Source organism: Myiozetetes cayanensis, unplaced genomic scaffold, assembly GCF_022539395.1.
Source record: "Myiozetetes cayanensis isolate MyiCay16 unplaced genomic scaffold, myiCay2020 scf7, whole genome shotgun sequence".
In the NCBI taxonomy this organism is placed as follows: domain Eukaryota; kingdom Metazoa; phylum Chordata; class Aves; order Passeriformes; family Tyrannidae; genus Myiozetetes; species Myiozetetes cayanensis.
Window position 1 is genome coordinate 24,615,013 of NW_026087964.1, and position 23,315 is coordinate 24,638,327.

The window sequence follows — 23,315 nt, forward strand, 5'->3', positions numbered from 1 at the left end:
AGGACAGTAAAGCTTGCTGCGGTTTCAGCAGATGAATTTGGAAATGAATGAGAGGGTTTTCTTAGTTTTTAAAGGGAAAGAAAATGCCTTCGGGAGAAAGACTTGAATTTGGCAAAAGGCCCAGCTAATGTAGGGTAGAAGAACCCTAACCTCATCCTCTAGTGACCTGGAGGAATAATGTACTCAAATATCCAAAGATATCTAGGCATTTAGTTCCTGCTGAAATAAACAACTCTATGATTTTGCTCAGTTCTTGATTTTAAGCAGAAATCTACCAAAAACCAGAACACAGGTGGCTATGCTCCTCATCCTAAGGGATGCTTCAGGTCTACATACTTCGTACAATATCCCAGCTTAGAGGGTCAATGTTTACACCAGAGAGTACTAAAGAGAACCAAAATGGTGTGGAAATGCATAAAGTGCATGCCTAACATTACCTATTAGACCACATTGAAACTGCAAGATCATCCTCCCCATTCACATACTGATGTTTTAATTTGCATTAAATTATATTTAGTAGCAGTGGAGGTACAGTCAGTAGAGCTACAGCCTTTCTTTCTCCTGACTGGTCTGATCCCTCCCCTAGATGAAATTAGTGACCTCTGAGATGGCAGCACTGAGCACTTTGTGCTGCCTCTGCTAAAGAAGGACATGGCAAATGCATCGCTGAAACCACTGCAGAGGGTATGTATATCCCAGGGAGACTCTGAATGAGTGGTTAATTCTGGTTTCCTGTTCCAGACAGACCACCTGTGCCCAGGGAAGGCAAAGCAACCTCTCTGCTAATAAGCAGTGAAGCAGATAGCGTTTCACAGTATTTAACTTCTGCATAAACAGTGAGGAAATTCAGCTAGCATACTAGTGCATCTCTCTCTGCACTGCCTTTGGAGTTTGTGCTCTGCAATTTTCCCTGAAGTCACTGGTACATTAAATAGACATATCCTCAGAAGGCAGTGCATTAAAAAGGCACCCTTTCAGATGGGACATTATCTGGGATTGGGCTGAGGGGTTTGGGATGCTGAACTGAAAGTTCAGGAACTTCGGTCGTCCAGGTAATACCTCACACACAGCTTTGAGGGAGCTTCAGAAATCACACAGTCCCCAATGTCCCTCATCAGCCCCACCAGTGACATCTGTTCCAACACCAGGAGAAGACATATCCTACCATCCTCCTCTTCCACGTCACTCAGGGACCGCTCCTCCACAAAGCCAGAGCTTGCTGAGCTCTGGCTGCTTGTGATGCTGTCCAACCGTCGCTTCAGGTCTGCAGAGACGTCACCAACATAGTTCTCTTTCCCCTGCCGAAACCTGGCGCATTTGGCCTAGAAATATGAGGGGAGGGTGAGAAAAATCAAAAGCTGAAAGCGTGCCAGAAGCTTGGTCTGTGCCAAGGTCACCACTGAAGGCAGGGAGGGCAACCCAGTGCTGGTGTGCGGCTGCTCTGCTCCAAGCCAGCTCTGTTTGAGGCACCCAGCTGGTGCAGTGACAGTACCAGCAAAACCCAACCCATGGCCACACAGGTTCACCAGCCTGAGCATCCTCTACTACTCCACAGCTCAAATTTCACCTCCTCCTTTTCCATCTTCCCAGATAAACTCCAGCAATATCTCCACATGCCAGGGAATAAATGCAGACTGAGGACCTGGCCTCCTCAGCCTTGTGAAGCACTCGTGGATGAACGCTCCTGAGCCCCTCTCATATGCTCCAGTCTCTCCGTACTGCTATGGCTTTACTTCCCACTGCCGCAAAGGCCCTTCTACTAAACCTGTACCTTGGCCAAAACTCTAGCAGTCATCACAATCTGAGTTATTTCCTTCTTCCCCTAAGCCACTGAATGCCTCTAGGGAGAAATCCAACCCAGCAGGCTTCCTCCACCACATATTCATTTTCTCCTGCTTTGGTTTGGTGATTTTTTTTCCCTGTCAGAGTTGGTTTTTAACACTGCCAATTCCCATTCCCACTGCTTGTGTAAGCAAGGGTCAGCACCCTCGTGAAACCCTGTCTCTTCCTTCAAGGCCTCTCAGATATTTGTTTATCTTTTTACCTCACAAGAAGATGCAGAAAGTTGCCTTTGCCAACATAAAATAGTAAACAATATCTCCAAGGATCAAGAAAAATAACCCCCTGGAGAACCAACAAGCAGCAGGGAGAAGCTCTGATCTAAACACAGCAGCTGCAGGGAGATTCAGGTCTACCAGTGTGTCAGAGCATAGCCCAGGGACCTCCCTCTTGGCTGAGCATGGAAAAGGGTAGGGTCCTGAGTGTGATGCTCAGCGTTGGGTACACGCAGCCATGTTCTTCATCCAGCGATCTCACCCCTGAAAGAATGGATCCTCTCATCCCTCTGCAGAAATCAGACCCCTCTTAGAGGTGCCCAGAAATGAGTCTGAAAGTGCCAGTCTCCATCCTTGCCCTTCTTTCAAATCAAGGTGCAAAGACGGGGTGCAGTGTTGGAGCTCCCTTTTGCAAAGGACTTGGGATGTGAAAAGCTGAATGTAAACTTATGAGAGACATCAATTATACCGAACTATTAACACCAAAGAAACATATAGCCTGGTTCAGCAATGAGACAAGGGGACAGCGGAAAGGATAATAACGTGATAGCAGGTACCTATGGATATTTGATGGATATATACACTAAACAGAGAGTGCAGTTATTTAAGGTGGTCTGGAGCTTAACTAAGAGAGGAAAAAATTCAGGCTTATAATCAGAAAAAACTTCCTGAAAGATATAGCCAAGTGTAAAATAATCTGCCAAGGGAAATAGTGGAAGCCCAGTTCCTTTGCACATTTTAAGCTAACAATAACAAAACAGCTACATTGCAGGGGCCAGGGGAAAGACTAGATGACCTGTGATGTCTTTGCCATCTCTCATTCCCATGAGAAATACTAAGATATTCAGCATCCCCAAGGACTGCCACTTTAGTCTTTAGAAAAAGAAACACTGTGCATGGAAAAACCCCACCAAATCAAACATTTTACTGGGTTTTTTTTTAACCTTGACTTCTTACCTTGTATGGGACAAAGTCACTCCTCTTGCTCCGTAGGTAAGCTGACAGATTTCCGAACTTGCAATATTCCACAATCACCATGAGTGGGCCTGTACAACATATAAAGCAATTCCTTAGAAACACCATTTATAACCCACCTTATTTCACAGCATAATTTGTGACTAGAAACACATACATTTCTAAAAGCATTCTGCCACCCAGAGATTTTTAAAAATACCAGTAATAATAAAAAAACCCAAATCTATCAAAGCAGGGAAATAATTAATTTTTCTGCTCTATAAGGAAGGAAAACAAAGCAGATACTTTAGAAAATCATAGGCTTCATTTCATATGTGAAAGAACTAAAAGTTTAAAATAGGAATCTTGGTTTCAGACATATATGCCTTACTGTACAGCATAAATGTGGTATTTAATGCTCAGATTTACTTCATGTAGGTATATGCTACAATTATAAAATTCCATCCTAGGTTCCACATGCTGGCTATCTCTATTTTGTTATGGAATAAACAAGGAAATAAATATTTATGGATTATGTTTCCCTCAACAACTGACTTCTGTCATGGAACTTTACAAATTAAATTCTGATCCCACAATAAGCCAACAAGTCAGCTTCCCTGAAAAATTATTACTTAGTTACTGTACACTGAATCTCTTCCAAATTAGTCTGTAGTGCTGGATTTGCTAAACAAAACATCTGTCCTGGATTATAAAGTGAAATTGGTTCATCCACACAGAGCTGGACTCCAAAATGCGATCTCCCCTCCTACACACACACAGAGGCACCAGCAATCCATTCAGAGAGGGGAAGTCACAACTTGCAGTGATAGTGTAGCTGATGACAAGAGGAAGAGCAAATTGTTAAATGTGTTATTAGACTCAGCTCCAAAGTCTGTTACATGTGAGGTGTCCACTGGAAAGGTGAATCTGAAGTACAGAAAACCAAAGTGATAGAACAACTAAGGAATGGAACTGCAGGTTGAACCCAGGGCTTCTGAGCCCTTATTCCACCTTTGGACCTGCTCACCCTTATCAGATTTTTTTTAAAAGGATTATTTCTTCCAACCCTTAATTTTGAAACTCAATTTTCTATATAGCAGAAATGGCAGAAATAGGGTTTTCTTTAACACCCACTGAGAAGTTACTCACCTCCTGGCTTAGTGCAGGCTCCAAGTAAATTGACAACATTGAGATGATGACCAATATGAATGAGTATCTTCAGCTCTGACATGAGTGCTCTGTGCTCACTATGGGTTGCCCCTTCTGCAGAGGTAAAACAACACAGATCAGGAGCATCGCAGACAGGAAGGTTCTGCCCTCCTCCCCATTCTCTTCTCTTCTTTATCCAGCCCATCTCGTGAGAAGCCTTGTTGGCTGGTAGTCTGGGTCAGCTATGCTGCAAGGCAGTGATGAAAACTAGGCACATGCCTGACAGGGTTGGGTTTGCTCTGCTTTTAAATGTTTCCCAAAGCTTGCCAAAGGCAGTACATGAGAACAGGGACACAAACAACCCAGGTTAGCAAACATCTTTTTTCCTACAGATCTTTTGAACAGTTTGTACTCTGTTGTTTGACCCTCACAGAAACATTGTCCCATAGTCGTTGCTGGGGTCCATCCTAAGGTCCAATGGGTCCACAGACTGGGGGAGACAGAGCCAGGGCCAAACATGCCTGCAGCCTCACCAAAAGCCTGGAGACATGGCTGGCATCCTCATTGCCCAGATATAGAAGGGGAAGAGGAAAGAGCTGAAGCACTGGAGAGAGAGGGGCAGAGGAGGCATCTCTCTGATGGTTGCCTGAGCACTGGGAAGATGGAGGGACAGGGTTTTCCAATTTTTACTGAGAGTACGGCATGTTCATCCCATTGCAACGAGTCTGCAACAGCTCTGCAACACATAGAACAGTGTGCTTCTGACTGCTCACACTGCACCATAGAAATCCCTTGTCTTTCTCGTCCTTCTTCCAGTACAGCACAGGGTGGAAGACAGACCCCCAGGTGCTAGTAGACCCATTTTGCTGTACCAGTTATGTCTTTTTTAGGAATAACATGTGTGGGAACCGCACATTTCAACATTTCTGTGGCAAATGTGAGGCAGTATAATATGATTTAAAGTGAGGAGAAAGCTATTCCAAACTACAGCTCATTTTGGAGCGTGCCTAAGCCATTGTCTAGAGACTTGCAGAAAGCTCCCCACCAAGACACATAAGGCAAAAATGTACACAAAATTGATTGCAGGAGCAACTTTATCTTCTGAACCTGAGTAGAACCATAAAGCAATGGCTATGAAACCATAGTCACAGTGCTCCAGTTATTTGTGAGGGAAAGGCATGTACTTCCCCTAATAATTGCTTCACGGTAACAACTGCTAAGCTAAACTTGTATAACTACTGGTACAAACATTTTGATTTTTTTTTTTTTTTAATCTACTGATTGTAGTATTGACAATTTCCCTATATTGTGTATACAAGGTGAAGTTTTAGTCATTATTTTTACCTTTAAGCATTTTGACGGCCACTGTTTTGCAGGTAGCAGTTTTGTCAATCCCAAATGCATCTGCTTCTATGACCTGGCCAAAAGCTCCACGCCCAAGAGGTTTACCTTGAAGTGAGAACATAAATGTATTTGCTTGGCACAGCGGGCAAAAGGTGTAGAATAAAAAGCAACTCCAAACTGAGTTGGGGTATCAGACATTAACAAAGATCTTATAATGTAGAAAGGATGCATCATATTCTATGGGTACACAGAGTCCACCTGGGGATCCTGCAGCAGGGCAGCCCCATGGCAAGCCAGGACCTTCATGAAACAGCCCCCAGCATAGGGCTGGCTGCAATATCACTAAATGGCTCATGCAGTGAAGACATACCTAGCTTTAGCCGGTCTCTGGGAAACTCCCACTTGCTGGCATCATACGGGAGCCGTTCACAGTGCTCGTCTATAGGGACTTCATCAGGATCCATGATGATTGACAAGTAGCCAGTCTTCATGTCCCCTCCGTTGGCCTGGAAAATGGTATTAGTTGCAGTTGCACAGATTTTTTGCTGGCAATGTGCAGGCAAAGTGCCATTTTATCACTTTGTAGTGTTTCATTAGTTCCCAGAAATGCCAGGCTACTGTTTCCCTACACCATGTCATCATAAGTGTGATCACTGTTAATTACTTGCACTTTTTTCTTTTTTTTTTCTTTTTTTCTTTTTTTTTTTTTTTAATAAACAAAATCAAATGAAACATTTTTTCTCTTGCGAGGGCCTGTTCAATTAAAAACAAATTTCTGTGCCCTGGGTTCCAGGCAAGAATGTTATGGCATGGAGTGAAAAAATGTGTCTGTTGATTTTAGAACAATGGAAAGAAGCAACACAAAAGGCCTCAAGTCAGCTCTCATTTGTCATGCAAGACCAGTGCTGATAGGACAGTATGAGAATTTTTTCATTACCCGCTTAACGGTTCGGAGGATGATTACAAGAAGCAACCAGAAGAACATGGCAATCACTGCAGTGCCAACGAGGATAATGAGCTCCAGATTTGTTTTCTCTTCAGCGCCTGGGAAGAAATAAATGAATATTTGAGTGATAGTTGGAAGCATATTTGTTTTGTTCATTCATTAAAGTAAAGAATGGAGGTCCTTGTTCAGAAGGTTCGTTTTAAAAGTGCAACATGGAGCAAGGAAACGAAAGCAAAACAAAATAAAAAGCTTGGCGGGTTGTGTTGGAATATTACGGTTTCATGCTGTTTTGCACATCACCCAATTTCTCAGTATCAACTTTGTTTCAAGGACAGTGTCTGGACCCTTGGTAAATGTAAAAAACTAAAATCTCACATTTTGAATAGAAATAATTGTTTTGAAGTACCCCAAATTAACTACTGTTTCTCCAGAAACCAAAAAGCACCTCCATCATATAGTAAATAAAGTGCTGTGAGAATGACCCAGAGAACAATCTCTCCCTTGTCTATTGACATGATTCAGCTGTGGCATGAAAAAACGTGGTTTACAAAGAAGCTAACACTAACCTTCCACTGAGAAAAAAGCCACTGCTTTACTGCATCCAAGGATATTGCATGCAAGGCAGGTGTATAGCCCTCCATCCTCTTTCCTCACTCGGCGTATGGTTAGTGTTTTGTTTCCATCTTTCAAAACAATGCCTGGAAAAAAATATGATTCTTAGTTCTTTTTATGCCATTTTTATGCCACTTTTTTATGCCACTTTTTGTTAAAAATTCAAAATTAAACTTTCCATGGTGAACATCAGCAGTGAGTCCCAGGAAAGGAAGCCTTTAAATGATAATAGCAAAGGAGCAATCCTCACCTGAATCTTCCACAAGGGTCTCGTTATTTTTAAACCACGTGATAATTGGAGGAGGAATGCCATTCACTGTGCATGACACTTCTATAGTTTCACCAACATTTGTTGTTTGATTTTCCAGATTTCCTACAAGTGTGGGTGCTGTGGGTTCTGTTGGTTTACAAATACGATAAAATTACAGACCATTGAAAACAACTCCAGATCATAGTTAAAATTCCACATGACGTGATAAAAACATAATAGCCAAGAAAATTTCAACAGTGTTGATATAACCTGCTCTAATGGGTTTGTAACTGCTTAGACTGCTGAGGGAAGAGGGAATAGTTGAGAAATTGCTTCCTTCACGTTTCTATCTCCATGGCCATGGCAAGAGGTCTGATACTGTTGATCCATTAAATGTCCATTCAGGATAGGCCGTGAAAACGCATAATCAACCTAGACATCTAGGTCCCAAAGCTAAGTCATCACTATTTGTGTGCAAAGCTGACTGATTATCAGCTCGCATTGCTTGTGCCTGAATACCTGTACCACTTCATGGCAGTTTTAAATTATAGACACTGCTTCAGACTCAAGAGTCAGTGACACAAAGCAGTAGCATTAACGCTGTGAATGCACACGTGCATGTAGACCTACAGAAAAAAGTGTGTTTTGAAAAGTGAAGTGGAGAAGTTATTGAGCTAAACACATGCCATTACTTGTGAAGAGGCCAAACTCACTGTGCACAGCACAGTGTCTCTGTCAGTGTTTCCTCACTGGTACTCATGAAATAGTCCCTGCTGCCTGGGGACTGTGAACTGCCCCAGAAGTGCACGTTACAATAACAGTCTAAAACTATTTAATAAACTGAGCGCACCATAAAGCAAACATATACAAAGCCTGAAGATACCAAAAACTGACACTACTGCAGTTATTTTCATGCACAGCCACTCATTTTTGTTCACAGTAAGAGATCCCTACCTTGAACAGTGAGGTGCTTCACTAGGCAGTGCTGTGTTTTAGCTTTTTTGTCCTGAGCAATGCAAACATAGTCCCCTCCATCCTGGAGGGAGATGTTACGAAGGATGAGCTCTAAGGTGACATTTTCACCATTGGTATTTGAAACTGTCTCGTTCAGCTTCTGGAGAGCATTGAGGTTTTTGCAAACAGGCATGGGCAGTCCTCCGAAGGGAGTCTGTGAAACATGAGTGCTGAGTTTGTACCATGCCAACTTCTCAAAGGTGAATTTATCTGCTGTGCATTGCAAGGACATGTTATCCTTCTCTGTCAGTTGATTCCGAGGCTGGAGACTAATTTCAAGACCCCCTGAAAGTTAAAAAGTAAAAGAAATTCCTATTTGGTTGCGCATTTTGTGGCTAATGTTAACTTGAAAAAGTAATTTTGGAAATACATACTTTTTGTCATGCTATCTAGTTGTAAATGAGAAAAAAAAGGCTGAAAAAAACCAATCAATCAGTCAACTAATCAATTAGCTAAGGAGTACAATCTCATTAAAAGCAATACATTTCAAATAGATCAAAGGAAGGCCTGAGTAATGAATAAAGTTACTCTTCCCATAGAAACTTATAGCAACTGAAGACAGTTCTTAGCACTATCTTATAGCCCATTTTTATTTGGATTAAAATAAATTTTGGCACGGGAATATGGGGACTGATTTTTAAGAACAGAAGCTCTTTGCCACTGGTTTTGGAAATTTTAGTCTTAGCTCTTAGAGTCTTTACTCATTTTGTGACACTACCATGATTTCTCTGTAGCTCTTTTAAGTGACTGCGAAAGGCCAACAATAATCACTCTTGGGAAAACAGTGCCCATTTTGCATCGTTTTCACAGGACCACCACTCCACTGATACCAGTTGAACTAATCACTTGGCTCAAATTAGGCAGTGACTTTGAAGGCTGCCTAAAGAAAACCTCAGGAAAACCTAAAATCCTACAGAATTAAAGGATTTTATAAAGGATAGGAAAAACCAGTGTTGAAGTGCCTGAAACAGATGAAATAACATTATTTTAACATGGCAGTCCTCAACAGGGTACACTTACTGGTCACATGGAAGGAGATCACTCTCTCACTTGACCCAGCCCTGTTTGTAGCCATACATCTGTACAAAGCAGATACATTCGCTGCTTGAATCACGAGGGTGCTCACAGTCTGCAAAAGAACAATCAAGCAATTTCATGCTGTTATCAGTCCTAAAGTATGCCTGATCACCTCAACAGCTTGGCAAAGGGCTCTGCAGTTGTCTGCACAATCAAAAATCCCTCCAAAGCACAAATCCAAGACATGGTAGGAGCACAGCCCATCCTGAAGTTCACATTTTTGTCCGTAAATGTGTAACAATCAGGCAACAGAAAACAGGAAAAAGCAGCCTGCCAGAAGGTGGACTTTGGTATAGGTGTTAACAGATGCTGCACCCACAACTTTTTCTGCTCTTCAGTCTCTCCAGTTTCTCTCTATTAAAGTTAATTGGCAAGATTAACTCATCTAACTTCAGACCACTAAAAGGTAAGCACTGAAATCTTAAGTAAGTTATGTTCCTCAATGGAAACTCCCTTCAGGTCAGTGTCCAAAGGATCTGAAAGAGTATATCTCTACCTCTTGGCTTTAGTAGGAGCTTTCAGGGCTAGCTGAGAGTAGATCCCAAATTTTAACAATAGGTGAAAAGAGTCTCTAGGGATATATTTCCAGACACAAGGACTGCTGAACAGGGTTAATCATTTCCAACCAAGAGAAAATAAAATATGCTAACCTTTGTTTTCCCAGCAATAGTAACGACTCGGTTCTTAATTTCAATCTGATTCCCACCCTTTCTCTCTGAGATGACTTTCCATTTCTTGCATGCATATGGATTGGCTCCTGAGCGAACTTTCCTGAAATAAAAGTAGACATATGCATTAGATAAGACAAATGTTTGCCCTTCAAGAGAGTGATTTTGTGTGCTTCTTATAATATACAGATTTTTTAAGTCAGATGCATCACTGGCCATACCCTGCATCTGGGAGTGTTTCTGGAAACATCTCTATTAAATTGCACCCCATATTCTGAGACTTTCATCCTTTGTAAAGCAAGGACGCCCCAAGCCTAAAGGTGAATTTCCTAATTAATCTGCCTGTGTCAGCTTAATCGTGATGCTTGGAGGAAAGCAGCTATTCTGGGAACAAACCTCCATTCACAAATGGATGACTCAAATTGATTTAGTTCAAAGGAAGACAGAGAGACATAGAAATTGCTGAACTCCCTACAAGAATTTCTTGAGGACAGTAGCCATTGTGTAGGAAGCAACCAGGCACCAAAGGAAGAAACTAGTGGAATCATTTTAAAAACAACAACAGGAAAGAAGAATGCTTTTTTTTTCGCTGGCCTCTTTTTTTTTTTTTTTTTAAAAGGAAATCTGGGCTTATGGCAGGCCCAGATAAGAGAAGCTGCGTGAATCTCAGTCAGGCACTCTCTCTATCATTCCACAACATCAATCAGTGCACTTCCTCTGAGATACACTTTCACACAGATAAAGAGCACCATCACATTCAGCACTTGAGTGTAAGAAAAAAAACACCGCAAGGACCTGTAATTAGCATAAACAGCAAATTTCCTCTGTTTGGGATGGAGTTTTGGGCCTGCAGCCCACGGGGATATCTGAGGGGAGGGTACACAAACAGCTGCATTTGAAACCCCATGCAAGTCGAGATGCCCTTCAAGAGAGCATGACAGCAACAGTGCAGGCACTGCCGGAACCTCGCTGTGGGTGGCCCTTCCCTCTGCCAACAACAATGACCTTGGCAGAGCCTGCCTGCAACAATCTGCAAATTAAATACAACAATCTTTTCTTCATTGGCCATTGGGTTTGCACCGAGTAACAAGCCTGAATAAAGGAGGCACCCAAAAAAACCCCAACCCAACCCAACCATCCCTCAAGACCTACATACGCTGCAGAGGATTGCAAGGACTTGGCACTCACTGGGGGCTGAATGTGCACTCCTCCTCCAGCTGCCAGTGCCAGAGGATGGCGGTGGGCGGTGGGACAGCGTAGACTGTGCAGGTGAGTGCCTGTGTCGAGCCGTACTTGTAGGAGTCCACAGGGGCCATCAGCGCGTTCTCGCCAATCTGGGGGGGGACTGCAGGAGAGAGCAGCAGGTTACACCTCCTGCTAATTGCTCCCCAGCATGCATGCATTAGACCCATGGTGAATAATTCACACCATGACCCACATCCAGGTGCAACGCAGAGCATTTTCAAGGACTTGTTGGGAAGCAATAAACCTGCCCAACACTTTGAGGATCAGGACCTCAACATACAATACTTAGGATCTCCTATAAAATCTCCCTTCATTACTCCATGGTTAAAAATGCAGCCCCTGGACTCTCACCACCATGCCCTAAATGTATATTATTCCCCAGGCCTGATTCCACTGCACGTAGCCTCACTGCCCTTTTCAAGACCTGCTGTCTTCAAAGTATAGGCTGCTTCCTGGGTACCAGAAAGGAGGAGGTAGAGGAGGAGGAGGAGGGTTGTACAGGGTGGGACAGCAGAGGGGGGATAGCCTGTGTGAGGCAGGAAGGATGGGTGAGGCAGGACTGGGCCAGGATGGAGCGGGGTGGAGGAGGACTCCACCAGCACAACCAGCAAGAAGAGCAGGAAAAGAGCAGGACACAGAGGCAAAGAATAATATACAGAAAAAAACCCAAACCAAAACATACAAAGTATCATCCCAACACCAGGAGTCTACAGCCTCTTGACTGGCACATCCTAGAGCCGGGAGAGATGGGCCACCTCTGTCCTCCCAGGGCAGAGGTTCAAGTGCTGTTCTTTGGCACTTAAATCTTCGGAGCTATGGGATGAATTTAAGCCTAGGGATGATAGTATACCACATCCACACGTGAAAGAGAGGCACCTCTTTGGTATTCCACTTACCATTCACTAGCAGGGCAAACGTATGTCTTTTCTGCATCTTGTTAATAGGGTTTGTAAGGACGACTGTGTAATTCCCAGCATCCCTTTCAGCTGCTGCAGTGATCACTAATGTGTATCCAAGTTTAACTGTATGATTTGCATTGATGGCTTTTCCATTTTTATACCTGAAGAAAATATAGAGTGCTTTGAATATTTAAAGATTTTTTTTTAACCAAGAACAGCTCAGTTTCTCAAACATATTATATGCCAGTTCTTACCATTTAGCCTCTGGTGAAGGATATCCTTTAAACTTTACAGGAATTTTGACTGTGTCACCTAGCCTTGTCTCAATCACATTCTCCATTCTCTCCAGATTAATAAAAGGACTTTCTGGATGGGAAAAAAAAAAAAATTAAACTAAATGGTCTTTCCACATGGACAAAAGTGTAAGTGCTCTCCATTTGGGTTAGCACTTAACAGGAGATGACAAATAGAAGCTAGTGACAAGATGTCACTGGAAAAGCACAGTTGGCTCCAAACTGGGCTCTGAAAAGATGCCACGGTGAAAACCTAGTCCTTTTCTTCACACAGAGGAACAGACCAGATCCCCCACCAAGAAGCTCTGGAAAGCAGAGACAGGTCTCAGCTCTCAGGATGGTATGCCAGCTGTCAGACCTAGTGTCAGACCTGTATACATATATACAGATATATCATAAAACTCTACTCAATATACTCGTTCCAAGAAATCAAAGTATTCAAAACTACAGTATGATAAAGTTAGATACTTTCAGCCTCTTTTCAAGTATGTATTTGAACCACTGCAGTCACAGAGGATTTTGAAATTGTTTACATTACTTGGTATAAATTATAAACTTTGGGGGTCCCTTCCAACTCAGAATATTCTGTGAATATCTGTGAATATCTGTGAACTTGCATTCAGACAGTGATTAGGCTTTTGACTCAATTACCCTTTTGACTCAGATTTAGGATGGTACAGACTTAGTGTCTGGTACACTCAGTATAGCACACAATCTCATTTTGGCTCCTGGATCAAAACAAAGAAGCCAGGAGAAAATTCAGTATATCTTGAATCACTGTGCCTGTAATAATTTTGAAAGTTTTTTGGTTTATTTAAAAAGGGTCATTAATATTCTGGCCCCTGAAATCAGAACTTCAGGAAAACCAGTCTCCTCCAAAATATAAACTCCTTTGTCTGACTCAGTGATTAAAAATGAGCCATTCTCATGCTGGCAATTTTTTTCTAGAAGAAAACCAATGGAGCTGCTGGGGCTGTGCCCAACAGGGGCTTGAGAACAGGCTGTAGGATGTGGCCTCGTACTTATCTATGCACTTAGCCAAAGTTGTTTCCTATGCATCATTTCCGTATGACCCAAACTCCATTTGATTAATCTATTCATAACGTAAAAGCTGAAAGTTTTATTTTCCTAGCTTCATTCATGCTGACCCAGACTCCTGTCTTGCAGAGCCACCAAAATCTAGCTTAAGGTCACCAACGGTGAGAATAGGCAGCCTTATACAAAGCCACCTACACAAATTCAGCTTTACAGGACCTTAGGAATGTCAACACTGAAGAGAATCAGAGTCTTATACCAGTTTAGTTTACTGCCCACTTTCCAATGGGATTCTACAGCTTTCACTAACACACAGCACCCTTTGAAACCTTACTAGCTAAGATTGTGGTATAAAAAGTAATCGCATAGTAGTTGCAAGAGAAAATACTGCAGCCATAGTTTGGTTCATTTGGGTCATTTGATTCATCACCTTCTGCATCCCAGTAACTAATCCTGAATCTAAAACAACAAACAAAACTGAAGCAGAAGATGTCATACCATGGATAATGAAGTCACTGCTGTTTTTCATGTTCATACGACCACTGGATGCTGCGCAAGTGTATCGACCTTTGTCGCTTAAGGACACACTGTCAATGGTGAGTGTGCTTACAAACTTCTTTATTTCTCCTGCAGTGGTCTTTACATCCCTAATAGTGGCACGTTTTTCCTGTAATAGATAAAAGACAGAGGTGTTTGGAAATGTCATTGTTATTCCTTCTGCCACCTTTTGCACACTTGTATACAAATATACTTGCATACTTGTATACAATACACCAGCAATTTCTTTTGTATTATCATCTGCTTTGTCAACATTTTAAGGGGGAAGTGACATTATACCTAAATCAAATTTTGTTGTGATGTGGGCACGTGTAAGTTATTATGACTTTACCTTGATGGAAGGGTAGTCCCATTTAAAATCAATTCCTACATTCAGCTCTGTCCTTACAGTGCAATTGAGAACAAGTTTTTCTCCCACTGCCAGCTCTACTTGGGAGTGGGGGTTCATTGTCAGGTCATAAATTCGGTATCCTAGAGGCAGAAAAAGGCACACACAAAACATGGAGGTAAGAAAAGGTTTCTTTATGGCACTCAGCACCAAATTTCCCAGATCAATCCACCAAAATTCCCCCTGAAACCCCAGCTACAAAAAAGCCCCTCGATGCCCCAGTGCAGCATGATGATGGGTGTACAAAGGAGCCTGAAGAGAAGGGATGTGCCCACCCTGAGCATTTCCCAGCAGAGAGCTGTGTCAGACAGTGACACAGTAGGATGTATACACTTGATCATAGGCCCATCAGTGGTGGGAGCAGGCAGGGAACTGTGACACACACAGTTCCTCTGCTTTAGACACAATTTTCTTATCCTTATGAGAACTAAAACTAAAGGAGATGCATACCCATCCCCAACAGCAAGCAAGAACTTTATATAAAATAACAGTTGGGCATTCACAAGATTATCCAAAATTTACTTTGTGCAATAAAATATTTAAAATATTTCAGAACAGAATATTCTGAATGCAAAAGTTCTACAGACATTCTGAATTTTCTCCAAATCAGAGTGGGGACTTGTGAATTTGGTAGACAAGCAAGCACCTGCTGCACAGAGTAAAGAGCAGAGGGCTGCTATGCCTTCCTGACAAGTCAGGCAAGAGTGCCTTGGTGCCATTTGGACACTTGAAATGGTCACTGTGTCCTCAGCTAAAAGAGAAATAGTTGCTGAGTTTCAGCTCAGGCTTAAGCCTCCACAGAATCATTGTGTTATTTCTGGGTTTTGATGAGCAACTGACAAAATATACCAGGAGAGCACAAACCCCTGTGAGAGTTGGGACACAGGTCTTTAAGGAGATAAGACAACCCAGCCCTTAGTGCGACCTTCGGATCACCCCCCTTCCCTTGGTACCCCCTCAGAGCAATTTCTTTCCATCTGCTGCTGATGGATGCTTGCCTCTAGTTCCCCTCAACTATGACTTGCATCCTGGATAACTGATTTTAGGAAACAGGCTTGCATTGTCAGAAAAAACCCCCCACCAAACCATTAAAATCCCTGGCATTTATGTAAAACACTAAAAATAGAAGCACTTAACCCAACGATCAACCAGAAAGAACACAATACATTGCATTTAAAAGAAAAGTAATATATATCTCAACATCCATTTTGCATTAGCTGCATTGTCAGTATTGAATAACCTAGTGTCCAACTGAATGTAATTGGTTCAGTATGCTGTAGCAAGAGAAAGAACATTGGCTACAGAGAAATAAAAAACTTTGGCTTACCTACAACTGCGACTATGTATATCACAGACTGGTAGCTTTCATCATCTATTTTAGCTTCACAGAAGACCATGCCCGCATAGTTGATTAAATGACTGGGTATAGTGAAGCCTTTTTTATTATTCCACGAAATGGATTTACCATCAGGAACAAATATCTTTTCTGGATATTTCTGTTTGAAATGTTGATAAAATATACAGTCAGATTTCACAAATCAAACAACCCTGAATTTTCACCTCCAACATTTTCCATAACCGCACGGTCCCCCTTTTAACATCCCAGCTCAGGCAATTGGTATGCACTTTGAAGGCACAGGACCATAGACGAGTACAGTTACAGCACTCACCTTGCAACCACAGGCTGTAAAATTCCCAAGGATGGAAAGAAGTTTTTAAGAAACATATTTATACTTCAAGCAATGTATTTATGCCGCAGTGATTTCAAGTAACTTTTGAAAAAATAACAAGCTCTTTCCTTACCGCATGTAGAGATACATTGAGATTTGATACAGTTCCAAGGCACGGCACTACTACAGTTTTATTCTTAGTGATGTACACAATGCCAAGCTGATCACTAACTGAAGTCACAAACGGCGATCTGTAATCTAGAAGAATATTTAATTGATAAGTGGACTTACTTGTCACATGATCATGGAGAAAACTTTTGCAGTTTTGTTCTTTCCCTGTTCAATTTTCTCAAATCAGTTTTATTATTTTCTATGTGGTGAAACATTGAAATAATAAGACTAAATGAGGAGTACATATTTTGATAGACACCCCATCCCCCAGACTTAGAATATCGGTATTCTCAAAATGGTTATCAGCAGCAGTGCACACTTTGGAAAATGGCTTCCTGCCACTGCAGTCCTTTTGCCAACAAAAAACTGATTTACCCTAGCATGACTTTCCTTGCATAAGTATTACAGGAAATATCAGTTAAAAGTAGTGACATGTTACATTGGGTCCCCTGATGGCAGCATCCTTTTCAAAGTCAGACAAAAAAAAAGTAACTTCATGATATAAAACAAGGTAACTCATGTACATAATATCATTTCATTTCTCAAAATGGTAACTTTAAGTTAACAATGAAAAGGAAACAGGACACATATGGAAATGAGGGTGAAGCCGTAAGTGCAAAAAAGGCAGAAGCCTCAGTGGATGCACATACTGAAGCTGAGCGTATAACGGGAGGCTTTTCAGTGTCTGTGACACTCAGCTGCACTGCCGCCAGCAAAACTCACAGCCTGAGTTTGAAAACTGAGCTCTTACAGCATAAATAGGTTTTACCACCACAGTCAGCAAATGTATGGAAGTTTATGTTTTGGGGTTTGGGTGGCTTTTTGAGGTTATTTAATGGTATCAGTACAAATTGTAAATGGGATTGGATCTGCCATTTTTTAACAAATGCAGAATCTCTGTAATCCTCTCTCATAAAAAACTCCTGCTCAGGTCAGTAATAGCTCTGCACTCATGAGGACAGGCTCAGAGCTCAGTGGAGGTATGTATGCTAAATTCTGGGTGAAGGAGAATAGCAGACCATGTACTGCATACAGTAAGTCAGTTCAAATTATAAGTACAAAGGCTTTGCTTTTGTGTTGAGGGCAACTAGAATACTGACACTTAATTACTCAACATGAAAACAAGGAAAAAGTTTCACAGGATCAAAAGTTCTAGGATTAATACATTCTAGCATCAGAACTGTTTTGAGACACTTGATATGCCTTTTTTGTCTTAAAGCTATGGAAAAAGACACCTGAGAGCTGTGTAAGCACTTACCTTGAACATAAACATAAATGGTTGTAGCTGCCTGATTGTCCCTGTAAAGGCATCTGTAGTCCCCCGTGTCATTGCCAATGACTTTGAGAAGAGTAAGTGTCTTGCAGTAGGGGCCATCACTGCAGTCTGTCACAGAGATACGCTTCTCAGCACTGCTCTGGTTGCTTGGCCAGGACCACTCCAGTGGCCTCTGACCGCTGGGAAAGCAAATGTTAGAGGAGCATATGTATGTGATAAGCAGCAGTACTGGTATCTGGGTGGTGAACCCCAGCCCCACTAGTCGCTATGGACAGGAACAGACTTCACCCTGTCACACAGAGCATCAAGTCAAATCAACCTATTGTCAACAGCTATAAGGAAGCTGCTGGAAATTTACATTCTGATGAATCTAAGTGACAAAGCACCCAGAAGAGAGCATGGAGAGTACGGCTCACCAGCGGGCTCCACAAGGACCCAGCTGATGCTTCCTCCTCCTAGCCACCCTGCACTCCCCAGTTCTCTCTTGTTACAACTCTCTCAGACAATTTCTAAAGCCTGCCAGGGAAAAGTGAGGCAGGGGGTACAAAGGGAGTGGGGAGAAATAGGAGTAATGACAGATCACATTATTTGTGATTCTGTACAAAAACTCTCTACATAAATTACCAATCATCAAAATCATGCTAAACAGATTTGTCCTTACCTGCAAGTAATATTTAGTGTGTCATTTGCCGTTATTGTGAGGACATCTTTTTGGATGCTAAGGGTTGGCTGATCCAAAGAAATAAATAAACCTGCAAAAACACGTAATTTAAATCAACTCAATAAGCAAAGTAAATGCTACTCAATCAGGAAAGTATTATATCTAGGAATATGCAGTATGTTTTAAGTGGACACTCACATCAGCTACTTAGCAGTGAAGGGTAAATAATGACTTTTCACATATCCCAAAAAGTTCAAAAACTCTGTCATAACAGGAAGCAAAGGCAGATGGTCAGGAGCTAGCTGGAGAGCACTACAATTCAGCCAGCCAGGGTGGAGTTCCTGTTTTCTTGCATTGCCAACTTCAAGGTCTAACAAGAGGATGTGGGACATTGAAACGAAGTGAACCTTCATGTGATGATCTCACTCCCTTGGGGATTACCAACTTTTCTTACAATAAATTGAATATACTTTAGTTCTTTGAGACTGCTGACCAATGAATTATGTGAAGAAACTATTTTAAAGTTTGTCACAAATTCGAGATCCCATGATCTCCTAAGGTTATTTCTTTCCTCCTAAGCAGTTCGGCAAAAATCTATTACTACCAGACTATTAGCACAGGGGCTTGCATCGCACCCACCCAGAGGCACTGGCTATCTGGGTGGCAGTGCTTGCACTGAGGCACCAGCCCAGCCTCTGCAACATCTGAGAGTACCACAAAGAGCGATTTTCAGTCCGCCGTGGATGCTCCCATCACCGTCAGGAATCCCGCCTCACCAGGGCAAGCCGGCAGCCCCAGCCGGGACAGCTCGACCGGCTACAGCGGGCAACGAGAACGCGCGGACAGACCGCGACCTTCCCTACTTCGCTAGTATTTCCCTGTGCTTTAATCACTTGCATTCCGAGCAGGTTCTTCGCTGATGACGGGTTTCCCGCGTTTGGTTTCAGGGACATTTTGCTCTCGGAAACGGCAGCTGATGCTGGAGCCAAGCGAGTAGGACACTATGCCATGGCAGGCAGTCCTCTCCGACGAGCCAGCACCAGCCGGCCGGACAGGAGAGACCAAGAGGACAGGACAGGAGAGAGCAAGACAGGAGAGGTCGGCAAGCCCGCAGCCAGGGGGTCCCTTCCCACCCGGGGCTCGCACTGATGCATCCGCTCAACCAGCCCTGACAACTCCACGGCAAACCCGCACCCGCGCCGCCCTCGGCACCCGCTCATCTCCGCCACCCCACTCCTCGCGGTCCCGTGGGGCTGCCGGACGCCGGCGGCTCCCCGACACACACGGGACCGCGGGGATCCCCGAGGGCTTACCGGGAGCCAGGCACAGCAGGACCGCCAGCAGCCGCGCCGCACCGAGCTCCATCCCGCGGCCGCCGGGGCTGCGGGGAGCAAAGAGGACCCTCTGCCGGACGGCAACCGAGCCGAGCCGAGCCAAGCCGAGCCAAACTGCTCCGCTCCGCTCGCCCCGCACGGCTCGGGGGATGCGGGACCCCGGGGAGCGGCGCCGCCCCTCTTGTGCCCGGGGCGGGGCTCGGGGGGCGAGGCCCCGCCCATCCCGCCGTGGCCCCGCCCCCTCGGTCCTCCCGGCGCATCCCGCCGGGGATGCCCTGGTTTGGAGGGGCCCCAGGAGCTCTCCCTCCTTCCAGCTCGGCGGCAGGCGAGCCTCAACACTGAAATTCAGCGTCGTCTGGTGCTTCGTCGTGTGCGTTTTTGGAGTTTCTTAAAATCCCCTCAGTAGAAAAGATCCCCGTGCCAGCCCCATGGGCCACTGTCGGTGGGACACGCTGATCTTCCTGCTGGCAGCGACTTCATCCCACCGGGTTTGTCGGACGGTGTCGGTGCTGAGTCCGCACAATGGGAGTCTTCTAATCATGTAGCATGGACCCATCACCCCAACTGGCCACATCTCAGTTGATGGGATCCAACAACGGCCCGCGAGAGTCACCTTCCCACTCCCCAGCACATCCTGCTTTCTGTGGGATGCTCCCCACGTCAGTAACCATTCCCATCTCACACCAAATGTTGGGTTTGTTTCACAAATATGAGCCCCCCCAACTGGAACTATACCTTTTAATCAAAATTACTAAACAGTGACTGTTAAAGAGAAATTTGTGGGGTTCTCCTTCAGGAAAAATAAACACACGGTTATTGACTCATTATCCATACGCATAACTGTAAAGCCTCTGGGAGAAGTAAATAAATCTGCAAAGAGAGATACATAGCTAAACAGGTAGATAATCAGGTAAATAGAAACACACAGTGCATACATGACTGTGCACACATACACACATATGTGTTTTTATATGTCACCTTTTCCTCTTTCCCTGCAAATATGCTTAAGAGTTGGTCCACAAATGACTAAGTTAATGAAGCAGTGATTTTATTTTGCATGCAATGCAATTCCAGCTGTTTTACTGTACTGGAGGTTGAGTGTAATTTCCTTTGAAATTACACCCCTGTTGCTCACAGAAAGATACAGGGAGTGGGAGAAGCCAAGTTTTTCCCAGGGATCCAATAAAATCCATGGAAAGTCAAAGAAGACTCATGTGATTCAAGAGGCAAGTCGACACCATGCAAATAAAATATGTACTTGTTATTCTTATGAGCTCTTAAACCAGAATATTGGCAGCCTTCATTAATATCCCCACATCCATTGTACTGCAGGTCAGGTCGTCGATATTTCTAAGTGATTTTGGGAATTCTGGCAGTGAGTTCAACAACTGACCTTTGCTGAGACTACGCTGCACATAAGGTTTCTGTGCTAGTGACAAATACCTGGTGAGAACCAAGGGTACCTAGTGCTAAAAAAAGACAGTTTTGATAACTATTTTTGATGATGCTGGTTTTGTTGGGTTTGACTACAAAGAGAAAAAAAAATGATAGGGGATGGATGACCTGCAAGAACCGTTTGCCTCAAATGCAGCTGAGCTAGTCAACAACAAAAAAAGAAATTACAAGGGTAAGTTGAAAACTATTTATATGAAGTTATTAAGGATCTATAGAACACAGTAACATCACTGGTAGCTCACTTTAGTGTTTTCTGGATTTCTACATGAACTTACAAAATGCAACTGTAGAAATATGCCACTATATTGATTTTAACAAGTGACTTCTGAAATTTAGTCAGATGATGTGCTGCTAGAGCTTACTGCAATACCACTTGGGCTCTCTTTTCATGCACAGTCATTGCTATAAAGTGAGTGTTTTGAAGGGAGGTGGCTGGTTTAATTGTTGAAAATTATTTTGATGCTTGAGTGTTATGGGAACAAATACCCACTGTTTGCCCTAAGTATATCGAAGCCAAGACACACGAATGCTAGCCTTCCCCAGGACCTTTGGCACTTGCCATGTCCCCTGCCTCCTTCTCCCCTGCAGTGTCCTGAGGAAGGGAAGTAAACGAGGGAGGCTGACCCCTCAAACACAAACCTCTTGGCTGGTCAGTGCACACAGAGGACTGAGCAGCTGGCAGCAAGGAGTTTTCATGTTGTGACTGTTGGGCATCCACAGGGAACTGCATATTTCAAAAGCACAAAGTGTTTTTAACTCCCTGAGTGACCCCAGTGAGATTTCAGAATTTACACTGTGTTTTCTAAGTGGGACACAATCCTCCAGTGCTTTGCCTATCTGTCAGTATAATCTTGTTAACTAGAATAATGCTGCAGGAAGTGCTGCTTCACTGTATGAATTGCCATCCCTATAGTACCAGGGGACATGGCCAATAGGAAAAAAAACTTCTTTACAGTCCAGATACTTGAATGGGGCCCTGAACCTGTAAACATTTAAGCACAAGAATAACTTTACTCTAGAGAGTCATTCAACAAATGCAGGGCTTTTCATCTCATTCAAATTACTTATATGGGTGGTGTTGGTGAAACTAATCCTCTCATAAGTTCAAATAAAAACTAGAACCAAGAATCATTGAAAATGGTAGGTGTCTGGGTAAGTGAGAGCTAGAAAAGATGAGAGGTGACTATACCAGCACAGCATGTACATTGTCATGTGTACTTTGCTACACTGATTTTCCTATTTCGAACTTTGATGAGTCTTTCCCAAATGGATTGTCACTGGAAGATGCCATGCAAAACCTCTGAGAGAAAAATCAACCTGAGCACAGAAGAAAGACAGTCACCTAAAATCCAAGAGAAAGATTCATGTTAATATATGGTTACTGTGATAGCTATGGGATACAGATGCCTGGTTACAAAACCAAAACTCCAGTGATTCAAGGGATGGCAGCTTTCTTATTCAGCCTTTTAGGCTGTGATCTCTGTCCAACATTTGTATTATCCTTTAGACTTGTTGAGTATGTAGCATAGTCCATTTTGCACCAGAGACTATCAGTGCTGAGCCATGAGGAGCTAGTGAGACAAGCTAAACATATTAATGTAATTCAGTTGGTGCAGGATGGGATTTCCTCAGCCCCCAGAGACAGTTTCAATCTGGAAAACTCCCTGGCTTCTGAAAACAGTATGCAATGGCTTCTAAAGCTACCCTGCCCTCTGTTTCAGCATCCTCACCTGGTTTACTTCAAAAAAGTGTTCCTGAATTGGCCTTGTCCTCCGGCTTCCCTGCAGCCTCTTCCTGCTGCAGTCTGCATGCAGGGGAAGCTCTGTATCCATGAAGAGTCCCTGGGAATGGTCTGTACAATAGGAGGGGACACGAAGCCTTGGCCAAACAGGGACAACGAGATTTTGTTTGTGTATCTACTCCTCTGGTCACCAAAAGCTCATTGAAAATAAGACACGAAGAAGTAGCAGAGAAACTGGACAAGCCCCTTCCCCTTTCCTCCCTGACCTCTCACGACTCTCCAAGGCTCTCTGGCTCTTTCAGGGCCTCCCAGGAAACCCAGATGAGGAATCCAGCTAGAGGCCAGAGCAACTGCAACACAGCAGTAGCCAAAATGTCTTTTGTTTGATAAATTATTCAAACTAATTATTCAAATTATTCAGACCTGAGGGGAGATAAGGGCTGGCCCTGGGAACACTGGTTATGTGCTTTCTTGCTAATGTAGCTTGATAAGTCTGCAAGTGGTCAACATGCCACGCAGAA

At 43.3% G+C, this 23,315-nt stretch overlaps 1 protein-coding gene across 1 annotated transcript in view; it reads right to left on the reverse strand.

The window, feature by feature from the left end:
• The window catches only part of KDR (kinase insert domain receptor), a 32,249-nt gene extending 12,518 nt beyond the window's left edge, over positions 1–19,731 (reverse strand). Inside the window, exons 1-21 of the mRNA XM_050337833.1 lie at positions 19,578–19,731; positions 18,265–18,355; positions 17,586–17,782; positions 16,290–16,414; positions 15,814–15,982; positions 14,430–14,569; positions 14,039–14,207; positions 12,467–12,578; positions 12,210–12,373; positions 11,257–11,413; positions 10,051–10,171; positions 9,344–9,452; positions 8,264–8,608; positions 7,310–7,456; positions 7,014–7,145; positions 6,439–6,545; positions 5,872–6,007; positions 5,502–5,606; positions 4,158–4,271; positions 3,012–3,100; positions 1,166–1,322 (exon numbers count right to left, since the gene is read on the reverse strand). Coding sequence (XP_050193790.1) covers positions 1,166–1,322; positions 3,012–3,100; positions 4,158–4,271; positions 5,502–5,606; positions 5,872–6,007; positions 6,439–6,545; positions 7,014–7,145; positions 7,310–7,456; positions 8,264–8,608; positions 9,344–9,452; positions 10,051–10,171; positions 11,257–11,413; positions 12,210–12,373; positions 12,467–12,578; positions 14,039–14,207; positions 14,430–14,569; positions 15,814–15,982; positions 16,290–16,414; positions 17,586–17,782; positions 18,265–18,355; positions 19,578–19,629 — 2,938 coding nt within the window. The 5' untranslated portion in view covers positions 19,630–19,731. The remainder of the gene's footprint in view (positions 1–1,165; positions 1,323–3,011; positions 3,101–4,157; positions 4,272–5,501; positions 5,607–5,871; positions 6,008–6,438; positions 6,546–7,013; positions 7,146–7,309; positions 7,457–8,263; positions 8,609–9,343; positions 9,453–10,050; positions 10,172–11,256; positions 11,414–12,209; positions 12,374–12,466; positions 12,579–14,038; positions 14,208–14,429; positions 14,570–15,813; positions 15,983–16,289; positions 16,415–17,585; positions 17,783–18,264; positions 18,356–19,577) is intronic.
• Between the last annotated feature and the right edge of the window lie 3,584 nt (positions 19,732–23,315).